The sequence below is a fragment of the Nothobranchius furzeri genome, chromosome 7, assembly GCF_043380555.1.
Source record: "Nothobranchius furzeri strain GRZ-AD chromosome 7, NfurGRZ-RIMD1, whole genome shotgun sequence".
NCBI lineage: Eukaryota > Metazoa > Chordata > Actinopteri > Cyprinodontiformes > Nothobranchiidae > Nothobranchius > Nothobranchius furzeri.
The window spans coordinates 46,002,487-46,027,679 of record NC_091747.1 but is presented as its reverse complement, the minus strand read 5'-3'; the positions used below and the strand labels follow the sequence as shown (position 1 = coordinate 46,027,679).

The 25,193-nt window shown below is 42.2% G+C and overlaps 1 protein-coding gene and 2 long non-coding RNA genes across 5 annotated transcripts in view; 1 reads left to right on the top strand and 2 right to left on the bottom strand.

Moving 5' to 3' along the window:
* The window catches only part of pou6f2 (POU class 6 homeobox 2), a 110,455-nt gene that overhangs the window by 34,632 nt on the left and 50,630 nt on the right, over positions 1-25,193 (top strand). For all 3 annotated transcript variants that reach the window (XM_054751457.2, XM_070553106.1, XM_015954702.3), the window contains 2 exons: positions 1,480-1,577; positions 9,463-9,682. In XM_054751457.2, coding sequence (XP_054607432.1) covers positions 1,480-1,577; positions 9,463-9,682 — 318 coding nt within the window. The remainder of the gene's footprint in view (positions 1-1,479; positions 1,578-9,462; positions 9,683-25,193) is intronic.
* On the bottom strand, positions 4,083-9,155 carry LOC139070597 (uncharacterized). The gene is made up of 2 exons (XR_011521088.1): positions 6,234-9,155; positions 4,083-6,109 (listed from the first exon to the last, which is right to left on the bottom strand). It is a non-coding gene; the product is annotated as an uncharacterized lncRNA (long non-coding RNA).
* On the bottom strand, positions 9,442-14,366 carry LOC129167178 (uncharacterized). The gene is made up of 4 exons (XR_008566016.2): positions 14,276-14,366; positions 14,014-14,118; positions 10,479-10,611; positions 9,442-9,675 (listed from the first exon to the last, which is right to left on the bottom strand). It is a non-coding gene; the product is annotated as an uncharacterized lncRNA (long non-coding RNA).

The window sequence follows — 25,193 nt, the reverse complement described above, 5'->3', positions numbered from 1 at the left end:
TCGTCCAAGTACATGAACTGGGTTGTTTAGTGGCGGGACTCGTAGCATTCAAGAGCCGTTTACCTCAACGAACGAACGATTCTTTACAAGGACTCGGCTCTCATCATTCACTTTGAAGAGCTGTTGAAAAGATTTGATTCGTTCATGAACGTCACATCACAAGGGGGATGTACTTGGAAATGCCCCGGTAGAGTCGCCGGGCAGGTCAACTTGGGCTGATTGGTTGTCACTCAGATTAGAGATATGCAAACGACTGGCATCTATAAAAGTTGTTGGTGAAGTGGAATGGAAGAAAAAGAAAAGAATCATTTGTGCTTCTTTAAAATCTCTGTTTCTAAACGTCCAATGCCAAAAACTGCGATGGAAGTTCCCCCACAACGCCATCATTTACGCTGTTATCTGGTGTACTACAGAGCACCGTAAAAAACGATGAGCGCTCTGGTCACTGAACGCCACTTTTAACATCACACAGCCACTCTGCCCACCGCCTGAATGAAATAAGTTACAGCATACTTTGTCACAATAAAACTTTTTAAATGCTATTAATGTACGTGGACACCTTTTGGCACTGATCAGTGACATCTCTCACTGCCAAAGCGGTCCAGATATGCAGACGTCTCATCAAAGTCCTGAAAGGACGGATTTTGTGTGGAGACACAGCGGCTGAGGGGAGCGTACTGTAGTACTTTCCTTGTCACCTTCTCCCCTCCCAGTACTTCCCTGACGCTCCCATAGGGGAAACACAGCATGACTTTATTATAGCCAAAGGACTGCTTTTTGAAAATCAAGCGTGGTTGTCCTGGTCCACAAACGCTGAAAGGTTCCTTCAAATTGAGCAAATGAAGCACTCGCGAAGTCTTTGTGTCAACACTGAGGCATCGTGCGGATATCATAGAGGTACAAATTTAAGGGTCAAGTCAGCCTTTTCAGAGCTTTTAGAGCAGGCCACACCGACTGCTGCTGAGAGATTATGTGAGATGGGAATTGCTATGATAACCAATCATCTGTGGCCTTTATTTTCCCTGCAGCCATCAGCAAGCTTATTATCATGTCCCTGTCTGCTCCGCTCCACTCTTCCCTCATAGCAAACAGGTCTAATTGTGTCTCGTAGCTGCAGGCTCAGAGCAGAGGGGAGAGCGGGCTTAGATGAGTGATGCTCAGTGATGTAAATGGCTGAATAATACGACCCCATCGTTTGCGGTGGAGTTCTATCTCTCTGTGGTAATCTGGGCCATCGGGGACCCGCCAGTGTGCATCATCCACTATCAATGAGCCTCTCTGCTGGTTGGTAATTTATTCAGTGCTACAGTGGTTATTGATAAAGCACTTAAATACAAATTCCCCTCCTTTGCCGCCTTCCCCCATTCAGTGCTGTCAAATCACAGCGTGTGTTTATCTGCTTATACCGTCTGTGTTGATCTCAGGTCGAGTCTTTGTTTACACTTCTACCTCTCTTTCTCTCTACCTGAAAATTGTCAGGAGCTCGTGACGGATCGGTTCAGTCTGACGCCAGCAGCAGTCCCTCAGAGCAGAGTCAACTGGGACAGTCTCACCCAGGATACCCAATGGGCCCACAGGTGAGTGGAAAGATATGCATGCATGCACACACACACACACACACACACACACACACACACACACACACACACGCACGCACGCACGCACGCGCACGCACGCACGCACGCACACACACACACACACACACACACACACAAACACACACACACACACACACACACACACACACACACACACACAGTGCTTCAGCTACCTGGGACGTAGTTCCCTACCTTTGCATCTTCCTTTGGACAACAGTCTTTGACAACAATCATATGTCTGTGAGTGCCAGTATGGAAAATACGCTTAATTTTAATTGTGAAACCCTTCATATATTGTGTTTAATAACTTTTTTACAGTTTGGCGGTGATAAATTGCTAATCAGTTTAAGCACATTTGACACAAGCAATTAATTAAACAGGAAACAGGATCTTATGGTAGGTTTCTGTTAGTAACCCCACTTACTTTTAATCATGTTTTCAGCTTTATCTAGCTTCTAATTAGCTGTCTTGAAGTGATCCACACAAAGAATTTACCGGATTAATGAGTTTATTTAGCTAAGAATGCTGCAAATAATTATGATGTTCAGTTTTTATTTTTATTTTTTATCTAACATCTCTCTAATAAGTGGGCAGACTGTGGATACCCAACAAAGCTACATTAATGTAAACGGGTGATGTGTTGTGCGCATGCGCTGTTATCTTTGAGCGGCTGGACTGGGGGCGGAGTTTCTGACCCTCAGTCGGTCGCAGGCTGTTTTTCCTGGTTCTGGTGAAGCTTTTGAATAAACTGAGACATGTTCCTGTACTCCAAAGGTATTTTGTCTATCTCTTCTTTGTCCTGGGTCCACTAGCTTGAACACCTACAGCTCAAAGAGTTATTCAAATTTTGTAAAAAGATTAAGAGTAAAAGGTTTGATTGAACCAAGGCATCTAACCAGTATTTTACTGGACTCTGTTGTTGACTGATCAGAGCAGGGGTGTCCAAACGAGGGCCTATTGTCAAGTGAGTCCTCGCGGGCCATAAAAAGGAAATTATTTTATTTAAAAAAATACAAAAATTTGTTTTGTGGTTTTGTCCCATGCATACTCCTCAGAATAGATCCAAAATAGGCTCCCAACATAAAAATGTCACTCTACATCAGTGGTTGACAAAATGGGGTGCAGGATCCAGAAAGGAGTCCCCACACGATCTCAGGGGATCCCCACAATTTTGTCTGTGCTAAGGTTGCAAGGTTAAAAATTTTTATTTGTATAAATTAGATAAGATTAGATCAAAATGTCTAAATGATATCTCTGTATGTCTGTATAAAGTTTGTAAATGATCACATTTAATGTGTGTATGTGTGTAGGACTTGGGGTTGGGGTCCTTAAGGAAGCAAGTTTGGGAAACCCTGCTCTTCATCAACAACCTGCTGAAAAGACAAGTGTATCGATCTAGAAATGCCATCAGGCTTTCACAAAATCACTCCAAGGGCCACAAATGGCCCTTCAGCCACACTTTGGACACGCCTGGATTAGAGGTGTAATATTACAGGAAAATAATTGAAAATTTCAACTGATACCACACTATATTTAAATTTAGTAAAACTTTTGCTAATAAAAAAAAACACCTGTAAAAAAAATTCTGACATTTATGTGAAATTTTTCCTTTTAGTCACAAATTATTGTAATTGTTTTTCCAAGTTAATTCTGACTTTAATCACGTTTTTGTTGCACTCAGAGTATCAGTTTCTTTATCATCTCTAATCAGTCACTGCTTGGTTTCACAGGTTACTAGCTCCTCCCACTTTCTGAGTCACTGAAACTAGACTCGTGACAACTTTTACACTTAGACAGCTGAGCCCAGTGAAATTCTGGTTTTACGTTTACACTATTGGTCAAAGATGACCGGAAGAATAAACCTTTCACAATAAAATGGTTTTATTTGTTTTGCAACATGCACTTCATTTCAGGACATGTGGTGAGTGAGATGCATAAACACCCTCAGCGTATGCTACAATGTGAAATGCTAAAATATTTAGCCGTCATACATCATCTGCGTGTAATTGAGCTGTTAATGATAATGAGCGGACAATACAGGCTCTGTCAAAACAAGCAGGGGAGCAAAGCGCCTCGGCCTGCAGCCTCGTTAATAGCTCAATCAGGCGTTGTCCTATCCGATTGGATTTATTGGCCTGGTGCCTCAGTGATGTTTAATGAACATCTATCTCATTAGTGCTGCTCAATGTCACCGCTCAACACACACAAAGCATCAGGGCTTCTCCACCCTCCTTAATAAGGCCATTCTCCCTGCACTCAGTGTTACTCCATGACAGGCAGCACTCGTCAGGACAGACAAAAGCTGTGTTTTCTCTGTAGGAGTTCTGGGAAAATTCTGGGAGGAGGGAAGACGATGGGGAAAAACACCCCGGCTTGGTCCTCTCAGCCGTCATGTCTTCATACAAAATCAGCCCTTTCAGGAAATCAGCATATCTGTTTGAGTGACGTCACTGATCAGCACCGAAAGACATCCACAGACATTAAGAACATTAAAAGTTTTATTCCGTCAAAGTACGGCATGATTTAATCCATTCAGGGGACAGGGACAGGAGCCGTGTGATGTCAAAGCTGTGTTCAGTGGCTATTGTTTACAGCACTTTGTAGGAGGCCACAAAGCCCCGTGAATTCTGACGTTGTGGGGGTTTTCCACAGCATTTTTCTATGTTGGGAGTTTAGAAACCGCAATGTTAAATCTGTGTAAATGCTGCTTATCTAATAATAATAATAATAATGCATTGAACTTATATAGCGCTTTTCTAGACACCCAAAGACGCTTTCACACACTCTCACATTCACACACTGCTAGTAATGGTAAGCTACTTGTAGCCACAGCCGCCCTGGGGAGGTCTGACAGAGGCGAGGCTGCCATTTGGCGCCGTCGGCCCCTCTGACCACCACTAACACAGGCAAGTTGGGTGAAGTGTCTTGCCCAAGGACACAACAGCAGGATACCCCTGGCGGGAGCTGGAATCGAACCCATGACCCTCCGATCATTAGGCAACCCGCTCTACCACCTGAGCTACTGCTTCCATTCTGCTTTGCCGGTCACTCTTCCAATTTAACAAATTCCAGTTGTTTGGCAACGTCTTCCAACATGTCCTATTACAACCAGTCTTCATGACCTCGGGCTGGGCGATATATCAATATTTTTAAAAATATGGATACAAAATCAAACAAGGTGACTCAGTATCGTTTATATCGAAATAAATACACAACCAGTGTATTTCTAGAGTTAGCAGGTGCAGCTACCGTTAGTTTGCTCCGTCATTACATGTGTCTTCACGTGCCTAGGTCAATGTTCTGCCTTGATCATTGCATTTGGCTTTCTGGTGTTTAATTATTTGGGGACGTCCGCTCATGTTTTAGCCTTTTCACCATGGCTGCTGAGGAGATTTTTTTATCCGGCTTGTGTGGAGAGACGGGTCAAACTCCTCTCTTGTGTAATCGGGAGATGGGTTCGGAGAGCTGCTGATCAGTTTATGTTTTCAGCTTTTCAAGACAGCTTGAATGGAGTTAACTTGTAAATATTTTACAGGAGGAAAAATATAGAGATACACATTGTATATCAAAATTCAGCTAAAAGATATTGAGATATAAATTTTGGTCCATGTCGCCTAGCCTTAGCATGACTTAAACCACAAGTCCCGCCTAGCGTCACTACTGGGACATTTCCGAGTACATATCCCAGTTCATGTACTTGGCTGGTCCTTGAAATCTTTCCTTTCGTGCCAGCCCAGTGAAATGGAGACACCTGCTTGGAAAGTCTGGTAAAATTGCCCAGGTGTTCAAATAGTGTAAACAGGCTTAAAGAGGGAGAACACAAGGCAACGGGAGGGCTGTTGAGCTTAGCCAAGCAGGTTGGAAGGGTGAGAAATCCCAATTCAAAGAGCAAATCTTCTGTTAAGTGTTGTAAAATGCTTAAAGCTCTTTTCTGGTTCCACAGACCTGGTCAAAGATGCTGCTGATAATAGATTAAAAAAAAACCTCAAGAGGAAAAGCAGCTGAAGCAAGCAGCGGTTCCAGTCTGAGCCTCAGCAGGCGGCTCTCAACAGTCACCATCTAATGTATTAATGCTGTCAGTACAGTCTCTGTGAAGCTAACACTTTTCAGAAACAAAAGCACCCTGCATGCCGTACCCAATTCTCTTGTTCCAAGATCAATATGTTTTGATAGATTCTCGCCCCAGAGCCGGATATTGTTCGAACAACCATTATCTGATGGTAGTTTACCCAACATGAATCTACCTTCTTTCTGTTTCCCCAATTGCAGTTAGGATGACAAAAGTCTGCTATCTGTGTGATTATGGGCAATTTCTCAGTGCCAGAGCTGCCAAGCAGATAGAAGGGCCCATTCTCTCCTGATGAGCGGAGCAGCAGGGTACAGCATCCAGTCCAGAGTGGGTCAGCTTCCTCTTCCAGAGCTCAACACTAACCCAGTCTGTGGATCCGCGTGGTCCCTAGGAGACCACTTCTCAACACGGAGCTGTCAGGTCCTGCCAAGTACTGCTGCCACTTTTAAAGAGAGGAAAGCAGAGAGTTTCAGGCCAAAACCCTCAAACCAAGCTGAGCAGGGTTTTAGATTCACAGCAAAGCTTAATAAATGTACCCTTGCTGTGTAAAATCACTTTTAACTCACCTCATCGTGACAGAGACTAAACATCAGAGATCTTCACCAGCTTTCTCTCAGCAGCTGCTCCTCCAAAGCTGTCTGTAATGATAAATAAATCAGCGCTCTGTCTCATAATTGTGGGATTGTCTTTTAATGTTATTCTCTTCTATGTTTGGGCTGTCTTTACTGTCAAGCTGGGCAATCTCATGTTGTTTGATTCAGAGATGAAATGTTTGAAGAGCTCTTTTGATTGTGCGCTGCTTCTATTAGATTTAGTCCAAAAAAGCCAGATTACAAATGTGACACTAGCAGCTAACAAGCCCGTCGTCTGTGTCGGCATCCTTTGAGGATTCTGCAAGCTCCCAAATAATTAATTTGTTTATTTAAATTTAATGGCAAGCAATGTTACGAATGCTCTCAGATGCTTCAGATTGTCATTTGTTGTATATCAAAGCAAATGTTGAGAAAAAGAAACCCTTTGGGGAACAATCCTGTTAACATTCACCTCTGCCAGATGTTATTTTACAATGCAGAGAATAATTCATTTGTTTTTTAATTTATTTTTTCTTTACCTGAGATTTTTTTTTTTCAAAGTCAGAGCCGGCACAGGCCTTCTGCACTGTGCAGAGTTATCACAGTGGCATGGCTGTCACCCAGGAGCACCAGGCCTGAGACAAGGGTGGGCTTTTCTCACCAGTCAGCCTGTTCTGCAGCCTCTGCAAGCTGCAAACACACACATACACACACACACACCATGCAAAACGAAGCGGATAGCTGACAATTGGAGTTAAAGGCTTGTGAACTTTAGTCACACTGGAGGAGCCTACCCAGTGCAACCAGGCGTGTCCAGCAATGTCTAAAGCAGCCTGCTTTACCGTGGAAACGACACGAGCTGACATTATGCTTTTATTACTTTCCTTCAAACAATTCTATTCCCTGTTGGTGGTTTTATTTTTAGAATCTACTCTCTCGTGTGTCTTGGGGACATAGTTGGGACCAGTTTGACTTAGGTTTAGTTAAATTAAAGATGTTTAATTACACAGAGTTGTGCCTTGGTTCTGGTGTAGAACGTGTTGATCTGGACATTTGAGTGAAATATCTGATGCAGTGGTGTCCCCAAGGGTTGGGCATGGGTGGCCATCCCCACCCCCCACGTCCCAGGGAGGACAATTGTTAATAACTCATATTAATGTTCACTCAAACCATAAATTGTTATAAAATTTTATTTATTCAAGACATTAATGTGAAACAGTAAAAATTGTACAATTAATGAGTAAAGAAATAATCAGAATAAAAAAAACGTGTGCGTGTGCGCGCGCGCGCGTGTGTGTGTGTGTGTGTGTGTGTGTGTGTCTGCAGCTCACAAATAAAAACACTTTCAAATCTCCATAGTTCTTTTGTGAAGACTGCAATAAACAAAAAAATAAAATTATAAAATAAAGTTTGAAATATTTCAAATAACTAAAATGTATTTTTCTGAAATGTTTGTATTTCTCAAATTTGAGTTAAGTGTTTTGGATAAATATTGTTTTTTAATATAAAAGAAGAAAGGAGCCATGCATCGCCACAGACTGAACTCTCCCAGAGTTACCACAAGAACCAATTTAGTGAGCCACTCCAAACTTTTCTTTGGCCCTGTCTGGCCACCCTCATCAAAATTTTCTGGGGGCACCCCTGTCCTGATAACTATCCTCTTGATTTGATCAGCAGCGACTGAACCTTGACTTATGTGAATACATTCAGGATTAGATCAGTAATCTTCATGGTGGGAAAATCAGAATCATTCAGCATTTTGGTAATCAATCACTTATTTCAAAAGTGGAGTCTGCAAATATTTGTTACGTGTGTTCACACTTGAGTCTGTTAGACAAAAATTAGTGATAAATTAACCAACATCTACTCTACTTGTCACAGTTAAACGTTTTTCACTCTTTATTTAATGATGACGTGTTTGTGGGCGCTGTGGCCAGCTTTTATGTCTTAAGATGAAACGACCAACAACAGCTGTGTGCTGGTTCGAGACGCCCCTCACTTTTTCTCTGTATAATTTGGACTCCAAATGAAAACTGACAACATTTTGCCTAAAAATATCCACCAATTCTGCATCATTTTAGTGTACAGTGCCTTGTTTGGTTGTAATGCCTTGTTGAATGCGCTTTATAAATAAAATGGTATGGTATGGTATCATTTTCATCTGCATTACACACACATTTTCTCACCAAATAAAGAAGAATCTCATTTTAACATCTTGCAAAAGTCTAGAAATAATCATTCATTTTTTTCAGAAATGTGCCATACCTTATTCTTCAATTCCATTCAGTTTATTTAAATATCGCAAAATCACAACAAGAGTCATTTCAAGGCACTTTACAAATGAAACATTTCAACTGAACCAATTCGTCAGCACACTGAGTTCAGTTCATTTGGCCAGATATTTAAAAGTTGCCTCTGTTAGAAAACTCAGGAGATTTCATCAAGTCACTGACTTGTTGTGCTAGAGACTTTACAGCAATCCCCGTACTAAGCAAGCATGTAGCGACAGTGGTGAGGAAAACTCCCCTTTAACAGGAAGAAACCTCCAACTAGGGCTGGGCGATATGGCCTAAAATCAATATCACGATATATTAAGGATTTCACCTTGATAACGATAAATGGACGATAACTACAGGTATGCGCAGAAACAAAAGTTGTCCACTAGATGGGGCTGTCACATGTATTACGTCGAGTCTCGAGGTGGTACAGCTTATTAAAGGGACATGAACGTTGCCAACCTACACACACATATTTTCATTTTTTTATCATCAAATTTATTGACATGGGAAAAATGATCTTGATTAGAGTCCGAAATTTCAATAACAATAAATTTTCGCTTTATTGCCCAGTCCTCCCTCCAACAGAACCTGATCAGTATGAGCAGCCATCCGCAGCGACTCACTCAGGGTTAGAGAAGACACAGCAGACACACTGAGACACATATTTTAAACAGCGTTCTAACTTTCTTCTATCATTGAGCCAAAGTCCATAAAATTAGCGAAAATTAACATTTTTGCAATTCTGTGTTACATTTACTGTAAAAATTACAAGTTGTTGTTTCAATTTGAGATAAGAAATAATTGAAAATTATAAAGGTAATCAGAATACTCTTATACTTTATTCCATAGCCAATCAAAGAAAATACAACATTTTCACACATCTTTCAAGACAAAACACACACCTGTGAACGTAGCTGTGATGATGTGTGTGTCTTTGTGTGCAGTCTCTCTTGGTGGCCCAGCAGCTGGCTAATGCAGTGGGCGGCGTGATGTCAGGGGCGGCGCCAGGCATGAACCAACCCATCCTCATCCCCTTCAACGCAGGCGGACATCTGGGCGGGCAGCAGGGCCTGGTGCTCTCCCTGCCCACAGCCAACATCCAGAGCCTGGTGGCTGCTGCCGCTGCAGGGGGCCTCATGACGCTCCCCCTCCAGAACCTGCAAGGTGAGAGGAAACTGTGCAACATCAGGAATAAGAAACAAAAAACACAATAATTCAGTTTCTTAAAAAACGCTGAAGCTACGCTGATTTTAAGTGATTATTGTTTGATCAAGAAGATATCAAGATCTCTAAGTAACACATGACAAACGTTTTCCAGAGTTTTACATCCATCGTCTCGACGTAAAATGTTGTTTTTCCTTTCAAAATAAAATGCTTAACAGGGTAACTGACCAGGTAAGAATCCTTTGGGGATTTGTATCCCAAAAAGCAGCTATCTTCAAATCGCCTTGAGGTATAACCATATTAATTACAGGTCAGCGTTTTGCAGTGCAGCGCAAAAGCACTTTATGCCTCTTTCCTGTGCATAAGAGTTTACGGTACTTTTCCTTTTTATCCCTTACTCACCTAATCCGTCCATCCACATGGCTGTACTCATCCTTTCCTTTTAAACTTTAATGCCCAAGTGTTCTCCTCTGATCATAGTTGTAAATGGTTTTCATTTTAATGTTTAAAACATTGTCTCTTTTATACCATTAGATTGAAGGATGGATGGGGAAACTGTCATTTATAAATCTTAGATGAGAGAGCTGCACTAATGTAAAAAATTGTAAAGCCGTGTGTTTTTAGGATGCCGATTACAGTAATGCCACTGCAGCACAAAGTGCAGGGAATGCTCCTATCATATGGGGGAATGGAGGAACAGATGCCCTCAGTGAAGAAATGTGGAAGTAGAAGCCTAATGGACACAAACATGCATAAATAACAGCAGCCACCGCTGTGGGCAGAGCTTTTAATAAACCTGCGTCTATCCAGCGAGCTCTTCAATGTGTCCGTCAGCGATGGACGATAATGGGCCCAGCAGGCTCGTCTGACTCGCACGTCAACAGAGCTTCCTCCTGGTGCATGAGGGACATCCCGGAGGCTTCGCCGATCTGATGAAGTGATCGACAAACACATTGTCAGGGTATCAGAACTCCAAAACAAACACCTCTCAGTCATTCACATTGTTCAGAAGACTGACTGGCTGAATCCGGTGTGCTGATGAAATTTTCCAGCCGTGAGAGATGGAGGCGGTAAAAAAATAAAAAATAAAAAGAGTAGTGGAGAAATGCCTCTATGGCAGATCTTTTTTTAAGAGAGTGGACTGACAGAATGCCTGTTCGCACGTCCTCTTATCTGAAGGGGATGCATTGAAGGGACCTCCGTGGAGAGAAAGTGACACAAGTCACGGGTGAAGCTAAATGTCTTGACTGTGTCCGGGGCCCTCTGGCCATGAGGCGCTCCTTCACTCCGTCCTGTCCGAGTTCATCACAGCTCCACTGAATGAGGCCTGCTGGCACAGCACCTCTGTCAGACAACTGCAGCTCTGGCCTCTGCCCCCCCCCCCCCCCCCCCTCCGGGGCTCCAGGCATGATTAATCACACACATAATCCTGCGCTGCGCTGTCGCCTGGGAGCAGTCATCTCATTTCACAACCTCGGAAGCCAGCGCGCTTTACAGCATTCACACTGCTAGCTAATTAGTGTCAGATCAGACACGAGACAGCAGCGAGGAGCTACAATAAGACAAACGGAGGAGCCCGGCCAATGTCTGTGTTTAAATGTAATGAGGCAGCTAATGACCAGCTAATAGGGCTGTTTGTCTCGTGGAATGGGTGGCTTGGGTGGAGGAATGGTGCAACAACAGCCCACAAGCTTTTCTTCTACTGTTCAGATGTGAAGTCTTGTTTTGTATTGGATCCAAATGAGTTTTCAGGCCTAAATATCCTTTTAGATGAAGCTCTGATTAAAAAAAGGAGCAAATCTAAATCTGACGAGAACATTTTGATCATATAATAAAATCCTGCGTCTCAAAGCCGACTGATGTTGACAGAAGGGAACCGACTGGTGTTCTGCGAGCCTTAAGAGCGCAGCCCTCTCCGACTGTGATGAATAACTATCACAGTAATGGGGTTGCGCTGTAAAGTTGGAGCAGTTGTTTTAACAAAAGCGAGCAGCATCTTGTGGCAGACTCGGTAAACACGGGCACCAGTGTAACTGGTTATTTGTCAGAATGATTTATGCCCGCAAACACGCAGTAAAAACAAATTCCCAATGAAACTAAACAAGGGGGAAAGTTATCTTTTGTGACAGAGCGCGCACAATTCTAGCTGACTTCACAAAGGCAAAAGTAGGTTGGGTCACGCTAGAGGTCTACGAGTGTGACGGCTGATGAGAATAAAAACGATCATTCTTGATTTTTATACATTTAGCTTTAAGTATGTGTGACTCATGCACACGAGACATTTGTAGATATTTGCTCTCAGATGTTTCTGCTGCACTTTAAATGGGGTTTGATTTTTAAAACAAGCAAAGCGTGATTACCATACTTGTAAAACTAGCTGTATCAAAGGACTGTACATGCAATTCTCCGAGGGAGGAAGCAGAACAAAGTCATCTGTCTGTTCCCCTCCTGCACGACTCCCTCAAAGGTAATTCAAGGAGCTGGTTTACTGGAGTGCTTTCATATTAATAAGCATATTCCATCTTATTTGCTCTGAGCAGAAAGCCGCGCAGCGCATCACATCACATCACATCAGAGAGCTGAGTTCTGATGGCGAGGGTGAGAGGAACAGGCTTCCTCGTGAAGGTCGGCATCCCACTCACCTGCTGTAATGAGACTGTGTCAGTGCCAATCAAAGGCGCGCCTGTCGTTTGGAAGGAAACGCTCAGCGGTGTCGTTTCGCTGCTTTTGGGATTTGGCATAATACAAATGAGGGAAATCACTCTGCTCATTACAGCACCAAAGGGCGGGCTCCTGAATGTTTCCACACTAGTTAGACCCATCACGCTGGATCTCTTCTACCTCACATGACTGCTGCTCCTTTAAGAGGCAGCCAGGCCACCTTCTTAACCTTCGTCCGCCACCGTGTCCCTTTACTCCCTTTACTCGTCACATTATCTGGACTAACGACACCCTTTCTAGTCTACCTGCTCGCTCCACACGTTTGTTTTCATTTTAACCAAGGGGGGAAAAAAGCTGCCTTTTTAGGGCTGTCTATGGTGACTGTGCACAGTTTCTCCCCTCAGCATCGGTCACGGTAACACAATGTGGGCCAAACTCATCCCTCCTCACTTATCACTGTTTAATTCAAAGCGTTCACGAGCCGTTTGCATTCCACATCGTCCCTTTAATGATTTAAGCTTGCTATGTGGTTGTAAGATGACTCGCAGGGGAGCGAGCTGCATTAAATAAATAACAGTGATAAAATGTAGACCTCATACATTTCAAAGCTAATGCAACTAGCGGTGCAATAGGAGCAGCTGCACACAGTCCTGGAGCGGTAATTTGATTGATTTGTTGTGACAGCAGCCAAATAATTGAGAGTGAGAGCTGCTGCTGGAGATGAAGCACAGGCAGAGGCAGGTTTCGCCAGGCAGTCCCAGCAGACACGGCACCCGCTTTCTCATCCCTGCCATTGATATCTACCAGTGGTTTATTGTTTGTCTTCAATAAGCAGCTTGCAAATGTGTGGGGTTGTGACAGATATAAAACAAAGGAGGAAAGAAAATCTACTAATCAAAAAAAGAAGCACGGAGCATTAAGAGGGTAGGGATCAAAAAGCCAAATTTACAGGCTGGGGTTTACTGTACATGCACACACTCCCGTGAGACTGATTTATGCTCTCATGTCTGTTTTGAAGCTGAGATGTAAGTGAATTTTACCCCTGCTGTTGTACCTGTTGCAGACATGCTAATCGTGTGTTGAGAATTCAGGTTACACGCTTGTTATAATTGCTCAAAGATAACAAACGATCCACGGTGTGTTTGAGCGTGTAGGATGTGTGTGTCCCCAGCTTCTGCCTGCTAGGAAGCAGCCGTGCTCTTTGTTTTAACCTTCTGACTCAGGCTTTACTTCTGTGGATGGTGGAAACATTTCAGCGGCGATGCCACACGACAGCACCCTGCCGCAGCTTAAAATAGAAGGAGGAAAAAGCTGGGAGGTGGGGGGGGGGGGGAGTTTTTATGGCATTGTGAAGGCAAACAATAATATTATTAATCAGATGTGGCTGTTTCTGCTGCTCCTTAGCAGACCCAGACTTCTGCCCCCACTGGTGAATACTGAAGGAGGCACTCTGCAAACCTGCTGCTGCCATACACACACAATCCACCAGATGTGCATCAACCCCCCCCCCCACCACCACCACCACCACCACCACCACCACCACCCACCCCCCGTCGGCACTGTGCACACATGCATTCCCTTTAGAGGATAAAGATGAGTTTAGCATTTACAATTAGCTTAACAACAAATAGAATTTCATTTTAATTTAGCTCAAATGAGCAAATATTCACCTTAACTGGCTTCTCTCGATGTGGAGGAGCAGTGATCTACTCCCAGCCCCTCCCAGATGGGCGAGTTTCTCACCCTATCCCATTTTGCTACCAATTTACCTAAAGCTGCAATAGCAAATTTAGAATAACAATTAGCTTTAAAAAACATTTTCACGCCTCTTAATGCTCTAACAAAATATAGCTATGAATATATTGTGGAGAAGAAAAAATATATAACAAAAACGTTTTGTCTAAAAACCATCAACGATAACACGTTTCATACCAAAAGCAACCATTGGACCATCCGGTTGTTGGTCTCGCTGAACCACCACACTTTCCTGGGTCCTCCTTTCATTACACACTCACGTATTTTGTAGCAGAACATTGTTGTGAGAGGTTCTCCGCTAAATAATATCAGAGAAAGAGAAACTTTAGGACAAACTAAAGAAAAAACAAACACCATTTGAAGTCACGGACAACAAAAGACGTTGATGTTTAGCACTATCTCATTTCATCCTAGCTCGTTTGCAGATTCGTTATAACAGCTTTAACTTCATAAAATTTTTTATTCATTAACAAATTTGGAATTTTTTCTTAGATGGCACCATCTACAGGCAGAACAATGTATTGCACCATAAGCCCCTCTTCCTACTTCTGTGGCTCCATGATCTCGTTCGTGCGTCTCTAGCTGGTCCACGGAGCTAAAACACATTGTTTCACAGTTATTCTCACATTATGTTATTTATTCCTATATATAATTTAAAGACTTACTTTTCCATGAGAAATGTCGCCATCATCAATCTAGATACTTACGCAAATGCAATCTGTAAAGTTGGGGAATATAATTTTGCCCATATTAGGTATTTGAAGAAAAAAAAACAGGATGTGTGTAGGTTACCAGTGTTAACACTCCAATAAGATGCTGTGCTACAAACTGGATGGGGTGGAGTCACATGAATTAGACATGTGACCCATCTGGTTTGTAACAAGAAGGGAGAGATGGTTAGGGAAATGGAGGAAATGAAACGCTGGAGCAGTGGACAGAGCAGCAGGTAGCAGCCGCTGGCAGTGAACAAATCCAAAATGTTGCCAAACAGCTGTTAAAGAATATTTGTGGGAATCGGCTTGTCTTTGACTAAATCTACCAACAATCCTTCTAACTGCTGCTGTTATCGTTAATTTATCGTTGTTGGGGTGAACTGCTCAACATATCGTGTTTTTGATTTGAGGCCATATCGTCCAGCCCTGCATCTGTACTGTAGGTTAGCAGATGTCTACCGCTATTGGCCAATGCAGAGTGGTACTCAATTCAGATTGTATAGGGCTCTATTGGATGGGGTGGGCACAGTCAAAAAGATTGACCCATTGCCTACATGATATCTCAGTACAGGGTAGGACCATGGTTTTCTAAAAAAAAGTCATACATTATTCCTGAAAGGGGGAAACTCCAGATTGCTGCTTTAAACATATCTGACATTTATGATTCCCACCTTGTTGCACAAATAGATTAGGTATCCTCATAATTATGTACAATCAATAGAGTTTATCTTTTTCATTATAACTTATTTTTATCACTGAGTGGACTCGTCAATGACCGGGTTCAGCAAATGAGGGGTATTGAGCGGTATAGAGATTACAGCACGTTTCAGGGTGTTGTTTCCATGATATTTCAGGGCTTGTAAAGTTCTTCCAGTAAATGCCTTGACCGCTTGACCCCAGAGTTGTTTTGTCGAAATTACATCTCACTTTTTGCTTCCTCTTTTCTGGCCACACTGTTTCCGAAAGAGTTGCTAAAGGTCTGGGAGATTGCCGAGCCACAATCCAGAAGCTTTCAGCAACAATCGGTAGTCAAGCATTTTAAATGAAAATTGATTTGTGATTTACATGGTCAGTAAGGGGAAAATGAACTTATGAAAGGCTGTAAATGAAATATTAGAACAAGGTGCAGCAGGAGGGAGCAGACAGAGATGGTAATCTTGTGGAACTGGAATTCCTGCCCGACAGAACTGGGTGACATTTTACATTTATCTGTGTTCTGCATGAGTTGTAATGTTAATGGTAATTTTATGGGACTGAACTGGAATGAAAATGGTGTTATCACCAACTGCTTCAAATGGGGGATTGTGTAAAGCAGCACAGCTGCATCCTTTATTTCCTTTTCCTCGGTAATGTGAGTTATTGCACGATCTGTCATCTGCGGTTGAATGCATGTATTCAGCCTATTTTTATCATCCCGCTCTACTTAGAGAACCCTATGGCTCACGTTTCCCAAACACACAAGCTGCTGTGTTTTGGTATCAATATAAAAACACATTTGTTTCAAAATGTTTCCAGTATTTTATTTGCTTTTTTTAACAAATGCGGAGCACCTGAAGCCAAAGGTTTATTTTAGCAAATCAGAGAAAAGTTATATATATATATTTTTATTTCCCATGAGCATGTTGTAATAGTTTTTAAATAATTTAACATAATTTGAACCAGCATTTAGTCAATATGGATCTATAACGGGCTTAATAATACAAGCAGATCGATGAAGCATTACGCTTTAATCAATACGTCTTACACAGTCCAGGTGTTTTAATTTTGTTCGATACCTGGTGCAGCGAAGACTTCCTTTTCCCACCCTGGCGACACACATTTATAGATTTCCATAGGGTTCACTCTTTTGTGTTTCAATAGGAAAAAGAAACGTGAAGAAGAAACGCTGCCATCCTGCAGCAGCAGAAAAGCTGTGGGAGTCTGGGAGGCAGCTCGGATCACACAGAGGTCATTTTTAAACAAGGCTCTCCGGTTGCCTGTGTGTGAAACCAAAGAGTCTGTGGTGACATTTGTCAGCAGATGGTATGGAACCGAAACCCGCACCAGTGGGGACGCCTTAGCTGCTCCTAAAAGCTCTCTGTGGTTACTAATTGCTGACCAGAGCCTAATTACCTTAATTAATGGTGGAGGTTTCTCTGGGCCAGATTTGCGGGGGCTTTTATCAGTATCAGTGCAGCTTAAAAGGTCCCACAGGAGGCCCGAGGAGCATGGAAGTCTCATGGGTGCTATTTCTGGACTAACTGCAGACACATCACAGATGGATCCTGTGGCATCAGTACAGGACGGCGTGTTTGGAGAGAGGTATCTTACTTACAGATCAGAAGGAATTCTCACTAAGAGAGGGGAGGAAAAAGCTTTCTCTTGCCTTTCTCTCCTCTCTCATCCACAAGGCCACTTCCTGAATTATACCGCCGTAATTCACAATGACAAAGTAGACTTAGCACCTTTTTCCTGCAGACCGTGGGGGTTTTGTTCAGCGGGCCCTCACTGTGAAATTATCCCTGGTACTTTCATTTTCCAGCTGCAGTGAAATGGTTAAAAGACACAGACCATCCAGTATGAAAATAGGACTGATTCAACAAAATCTGCTGCCTCCCCCTCCCCCTTAACTCATCCAGCCACAAAAAAAAAAAAAAATCAGAAAAAAAAATTCCCAATTCTCCCCATTTCTTTTCTTACTCTCCACTCCACCTCCCACCCACCCCCGCAGCCCCGTCAGCCACCTTGTCCACGTCTGAAGAAGGCTTGTAAGTTTCGGGTGCATACATTTCTTTTGATGATATATTGTCCCGGTGCGGAATTTCATTTACTGCTGCTGCCCTTTGCTGAACCTGTTGCTAGTCAGTGAGCACGATAAGCGTATAAGTAGCATGCTACTTCATTCATCATACATCGTTCTGGGCTCTCAAATATCTCATTTGCGATTCAGGAAGAAACTACTAAACCGGCACAAAGGATCCCACTAGGATCAGCTGAGGGTCCATTAAACACTGTGTACAAAACACAGCAGACTTACACATTTTCTTTGCTGCTTCTAACAAAAAAATTACCCTTCATTTCAAGGTGTACACATTGTTTATGAGGCAGGGGGATGTGTATCTCAAGTGCAGTGTAGTACATAATTCCATGTGCATTTGAATGCATTTTGAAATCTGTTTTTTTCCCCTCAGTCATAGTGGCTGCTCTGTGTTGTATTAAACAGCATTAATAATCACAAGAGGCTCAGTGTCACTCAGAAGTCTCCACATCACTAAGGCAGACAGTGTTGTGCTGCTGGGCATGTTGTGCTGTGTGAAAGTGCTTACACGCTCCCTCAGACAACCAAAGGGAATAATTAAAGGCAGAAGATGTAGGCAGAAGAATGGAAAGCAAATCCCATTGTTTGGGGTTATTTCATCCCACTGAATTTTCTTCTTCTCACTTTTCTTTTGCACTCTTCTCACATTCCTCCCCAAATGCACTGTGGGTGCGTGGCACGCTATCAAAAGCATATGTAAGCAAAGCGGCGCAGAACAAAAGCCCTATGATGTCCCTCTCAAACCCACATTGTCTTTTGATTATTCTACAATCGTTTTATATCTGTGTAAGACGGGAAGGAATGGAAGGCTTAATAACCCCATAATATACAATACTGTAGCGGCTCAGAAGCCCAAATGCAAGATGAGTTTTTAGATAATTTGCTCCTTTTTTTTTATCTAATGGTGTAATTCTCCACCTCCTCAATATCCAAGCTGCTACAGAAATAATCCACAATGAAATTCAAATTTAAACTGAACTAGACTATTAGGGCAACTCTGCACCACTCCATTACTAGCACAGTAAATGTAGCCGCTCAATCTCTCAGCTTTTACTGTCAGTCAGAGAGCACTCAGTCATCTCCGTGCATCAGGCTCGCAATATTGATTTTTCCACCCACTGAAACAGCCGCATGAACATAAATTTTGCATGAGGCTTTTACTCGCGGCCTCCGCTTTGGTCTGACGACACATGATGGGACCGTGAACACACTGTAATAACCCGGTCTGTCCTGCCAGGCAGACAGCCTCTCTTTTCCAACAAGGGGAGGGGGTCCGACACCTTCTGGACTCTGAAGGACGAAAGCAAGAGACCCCCTCAGTGGCTTCCAGAATTACTGACTGAGCTCGGGGGGAAAGTGGGGCTAAAGGATATGTGGGAAAGGTGGAAACAATCTTCAGGTTGGAGCTTTCATTTCAATATTAGAGTTGTTTTGATGTTTTGCTTGGAAGTTGTTAAATTTGGGTTTTGATCATGTTCGTCTTGAGTCTTGAAAATGCTCTTTTCACAATTAGATGACTTTAGATGACAAAGTGCACATTGAGGGAAAGAGAAGATAAATGGTTTGAGAGACGAGTAAAGGAAGCCATCTATGTCAGATGGGAAAGATGGACATTAAGCAGAGGAGGAGGCCTCAGGTTTCACCTTTCCAGTACCTACAACTCTAAACCTAATTCCAAACTGTTTAAAGAGGTCACACCCTCCTGCATCTAATCAAAACATCCATTCTAACACAACAGGACCTAACAACATCAACAACTCCCCAGGAAGTAGGGAGGGGGTATTCATAGGTAGTTTCAGCTCATTAAGCAACAACAGACAGCTACAGTTTATAAGCATGACTCAGAATTGACAAAGATCCTCAGATGAGAAGCAAAACGTCTTCATTTGGACTGGATTACCATAACCTGGATGACTGAGAACCTTCATCAGCATGTTCTTTTCACAATTTAACCACAAAAGCTTCGTTGCAACTATAGTAGAGCCGGGAAATTACCAGGAGGGGAGAAGGTGGCAGGGAAAATACGTTGGCGCGGTCTTCTCAACAGCTGTCTCCATACAAAATCAGGGCTGTTTTATTTTGTTTTAGTTGCAGAGACAATCAAAGAACCGGAAATTAGAACAAAACAGTCCTGTGTGGGTTTTTTCGTCAAAAAAAAGAAAAGAAACTTGGTTTCAGTTTGCTTGGGACTCCCTGGAACTCTGCTGGGAGCCCTCCAGACATTCCAGGACCACACTTTGGAGATCAATAACAAAGCGTAAGCAGCACCGAAAGGGCTACATTATCGAGTACACAGAGAATTTGTTGTATGTATAACAACTCCGTGGAGAGGATTTGATTCTTTGAAATGCTTCCCCCAGAGTGAGAATTCGACAACGCTGCTTGATATTGCCCTGCATCACAAAGTGAAAGCATTATCTCTGGATCCCTACAAGCGATACAGTTTACTCACTAAAATCCTGTGGCTGTGACTCCACTCAAACCTTAGCTGCCTATATAAATATAAATGCATTTGTAGTCACAGAGTTCCTTCTGCAGGAGGACTGATATTGCCTGCTGTGGCTCAGAGTAATGTTTTTATTCTGGGATTTACCAGCTTCTTTAACATTTCATTTTATCCCTGTATTCTCTCCTTTGCTGTGGCAGTAATCTATTCTCCGTTCCTTTAACCTGAAAACCTGCAGATCAACTGTACCACAAACACCTTTTATTGTAGCCTGTAAACCAAAACCTACATCTACTGTAACGATTTATTTCAAAACACAAAGGTTTAAGTAAAAACTGTGACAGAAACTAAATAAAGTTCATGATCCTAAAATACTTTAATAGGTCAATTTTGTGCAAATGTATAATTATTCGCTATTTAAATAGTGAAATATTGTTTGGTTTCTAATTAGTTCGACAGCTGTATTGACTAGAATATCATAACATGAGCTTACAAAGATACGATTGCAAATTATTATAGATAGACAGAATGCAGAAGGAATTTGGTTGCTTTAATATCTTTCTCTTTTTAAAACTAAAAAAAACAATATAATTACAGATTCTACACTTATAGTGGAAATTTTCTAATTATAAAGACTCATAGGAAATGTTATTTAATAAACATTGTGGAACCATCAGTTTTGCACACAGAAAAAAAAGAGAGATTTGTTGGCTCAACCCCTGGATGCTTAAGTCTCATTCACTCATTTTTCTAATAAATCTGCTGTGGTCTCTAATTAAATGCCTTCTATGGGGAAAAAAAGCTCCTGCTTCAGGAAATGCTTTACTCACTAAAATTCATGATATACAAACATCTCGCATGTGATTGGCAAACTGCAATGTGACTCTTGCGCTACCTCTGGTCACTCTTCAACGTTGATGCTTTATCTCCACAAATAACTCAAGCCTGAACTTGATCCGCCATGTTGTGGTGTTATTAATTCTATCAGTTAGCTTCTACTAGCTGAGATGTGCTCTGCTCTCTCCTGGCTTCAAAATCAAAATGCATCTTTTTTGGTCTTGGCTGCATTATAACTATCCATTAGCATGTCAGCCATGTGTGATTCAAACTGTATTTCTTTGAACAGCAGGTATAGTAATAGTAAAAAGTTAAAACATACTTCGAACTAGCAAAAACAAATCTTTATTAGTTGGGATTTTCACTATTTATTCTTGAATCTGTTACATCTGAGTCTGATTACATTTTTATAAATGAAATGAAGGTATCAAAGGAGCATGAGAATAACTCTATTTAATCTAATTCACGCCAAGATCACTCTTCAATGTGACTCGGTGACATGCGGTGATGAAATGTAACACTGAACAAGAGAAACGAGTGCAGAGACAATGATTTCTCTCTCCTCATTAGTGTGCTGCAGCTCGCATCTAATCCAGAGAGTAAAAAAATGACCTTCCTTTGACCAACTTCATAATTACCACATCTCATAGAGTCTAAATCTCCTTATCTCCAGTGGAGTAATTATCAGTGTGACTCACTGAAAAGGCAATTGAGATGCTGCTTTATGGACTCCACAGCAGAACGTGAGGCAGAGCAGTAATGGGGAGCTTGTTTGTCCCCTCTCACCTCCTTCATTAAAGAGTGACAGCTATGTTTAGACCTGAGTGAGTCCTGGAAATACGGGGTGGGTCACTTTGGATAATTCAATACCACTCACACACATCACTTAAACGATGTTTTATTACATTCCAAGGAAGGCAGTGTCGGTTTTTTGAATACAGTTCTTCTTGCTTTTGGTTGAATTGGGCATTTTTGCAGAGAGCAGGTGTTGCATTTGATGGACAGCAACACCAGGAACAAGGATTACAGCAGAATCAATAATCGTTAGTTTAAAGATAAGCATGCACATGCACACGTACATGCAACACAACCACCTAACGATCTTATTCATTCCCATCACCTGGTATATTCTTCTCAAGGTCTTTGAACTGCGCTTTCATTTTCACACCCAGATATCTTGAATTCCTTCTCTATGAGACAATCATGAATTTATGTCATAGAATATCAAGCAAATGTGTTCTGAAGGAATGAAAGTGGAAGTTTTATTGTATGGATGGGATTACTTTGCCATTAAAGTCATACCAGTCATGGCTGAGCCCCTTCTGAGGACCACAGGATGATAAAACAAGTTGTTTTTGCATTTTGAAAAGTCGGAATTAATGTAAAAGTTGCTTTTACATCTTATTTTCAGTTGTTACACTTTGATGACACCGGGGTGTAGCTATTAGCGCAGCTGCTCAACAGGCGAACTGATTTGAATCTCAGCTGGGACTTTTGGTGTAAAACAGCATGTCCTTTTGGACTTGGGTTTTCTTAGTGTTGATCTAAAGCTTCCTTTCAAGTCTTTAAAGGCACAGTGTGTAATATTTTTACTTGTTTACTTGTCTGGTAGTAGATCCACTCAACTGTGGTTTTCTGGCTAAAAGCCCCCTTTTGGCCTCTGTTAGCTTTGGTTAGCTCAGTTAGCTTGTAGCCACATCAGCTCAGAGTTTGATGGGTTTCAATTATCTGCCCCACCTGTATTTTCTGGGAATGACGAGACATGTGATGTGGGCAGGACGACGATGGTGGGAACCGCGCATAGGGCTTTAATGCAGCTCTTCAGAAGCCTACAGGTGACGGTTCGGAGGGTTCACCCATTATAAACAGTTAATGGTTGTGCCTCATTTTATGTGTAAAATCCTCAAAAGAAAACTGTGAGCTGAGACCCTGTGTTCACTCTTTAGGCAGTTTTTAATGCCTTCAATTTCATTCTTGTAGCCAGCTGAGGTCAGTGAGTTATGAAATGACCTGAAACACCAGACGTGCAGCTCTGCAGTTCAGTGTGCATGCTGGTAATCCTGTCAGAAGACCGCAGAAGTCAAAGAGAGGGATGACCCTGGCATTTCCTGTTATCTTGAGTTAGTCACAGGAAGAGGCCATGACTCGCTCTCATCAGAGTTAACTTCAATTTGTGATTTATTCATTAACATTGTATAATTTTGCATAAATGAAAAAAAAAACATACTTGACAGTTTGGACTGCATCCATGCACCAGCCCGCACCAACAAAGTGTAACTCAACACAGGTGTTGTGCTTTGTAAGGAAAACAAAAAGCCAAGTGTGAATGAACCCCAGAGAGAAAAGTGCTGCACTGGGAAAGTGGGCCGGGATACCGAGATAGCACTGGTAATGGGAGGCCCCCCATCCCACTTTACAGCTCAACTACACAAGAAACAAAAATAGCATTTTGTCTGACGAACGAGCTAGCTTTGACCTAGCATTTCGACCTCTGACAATCAGTCTTTTCTTGTTCTGCTGTATTTCAGAACCTGGGGCCAGGACAGTCACAGATAACAGTTGATTTCTTTTGTGGTACTACAGGGAAATAAAAAAAAAAAAGCTCCAAAGGAGCGATGGCCAATTTCTCAAAGCACAGTTTGGATGCCTTAAACTTCTCTACTCTGTTGTTTTTATGTCTCCAATGATTCTTGTTAAACATTCAAATGAAGGAGAAAAACGCCACCGTTCAGGTTGTTTAGCAGCACGATCGCACTCGTCCCTCATTATAAACATTAAACATGACAAGTTGTGACAACAGTGAAAGATATTCCCTCACCCTTCAGGCGAGATGACTAAGTGGGAGCACCGCTCACGTTGCAGTAGACAAGTACCAGCGACTATAAAAGAGGCGGTGGGAGATATAATGAGCACTATAGGAACACAGCACCCTCTTGCCCTGCTCTCCATCATAAGTGTAGCTCCCACTCTCATCCACAGCCCTGTGTCTGCTGGAGGAAGGAGCACAAACAATTAGCTGAGACAAGCTGTTTGGATTATGTGCTCAACCAGAGCAATCAGACAACTGTGGTTAAAAGAATGAGCTTCAGAATGCCGGTTGCCCAGTTAGAAGGGAATGGCGGGTCAGTGGTCCTGACAGTCTTAACAAGATGACAGAATTTATAAAGCACTGCTGTTAAAGAATATAGTTACCTGCAGTGGAGCCCTTATAATAAGGCCACATGGGGCTTCCTCCATATTCCCTCTGTATTTGTTTTCTTTTGCCTCATATTCTTTTGTTGTTCCTGTTGTTCCTCGGCGTAATGGTTGGTGCCGGAGGAAATACTTCAGCCGTCTTTGATCTTCGTCTGGTTTCAATAATTTTCTGACAGAAATCTCATTTTACCCCCTTTTGTTTTCTCCGTCTTTGTTGCCATTTTTATTCCATCTTTAAATGCGGTTCAACATTTTGTCGTTGTGAAGTTGCGGCGGAAAAGAGCCGGTCCTGTCGGGCTCGGCGCGGAGCAAGACAGCTTGCCCCAACATTTCAAGTGAGAATTGGACTCTTGCCATTTGCACAGTTAATATATAATTCATGGCGGGGGTGTGGGAGAGGTGTCAATGTGTCAGGAGGTAGACGAAATATAAAAGTGCGCTGTTTACTGGCCAAGATATGCCGGCTTCCTTTGGCTGAGCTTCTGCAGAGTGAGGAAAAGAAGAGGGTGATCTGATCTTCATCAAATGTTCATCCATGCCTGTCGTGCAGTTGAAGTGACCCCACTAATCAAAGACTTGTCTGCTCTGATGTTTTATTCATCATTCATGAGACAAGATAACCTAAATTATTAAAGTGCATTGATTCTGTATGTATGCACGCTTGTCTTTGCACAGTTACAGGGTGAATTTATCAATAATTGTTCACACACACTCTTCATGACCAACGTTTGCTCTTTAGTCTTTATTTTAACAGTAAACTGTGAGTTTGTGGCCCAGTTGTGACCATATATCATGTTTATTCAGTCCATTTATCTAACGGTAAAAGTTTTTAATTTGCATTAAGTAGCAGTAGCCTTTATTACAGACTCACGGTCCAAAATGTACATAGAAAAATATACAAAGGTGACATTAAAACGAAAACAACAAGCTCGTTAAAAGAACAGTATCCTACAAGAGGCAATCATACCAGTGCATCCATAGTTTAGAGGTGTTGCCTACAGCATTATGTCTGGTATTAGTCAGAGTTAGGATGACACTGTTCAATTCAATTCAATTAAAAAATACTTTATTAATTTCAGAAGGAAATTGATTGCTGTAGTAGCTCAG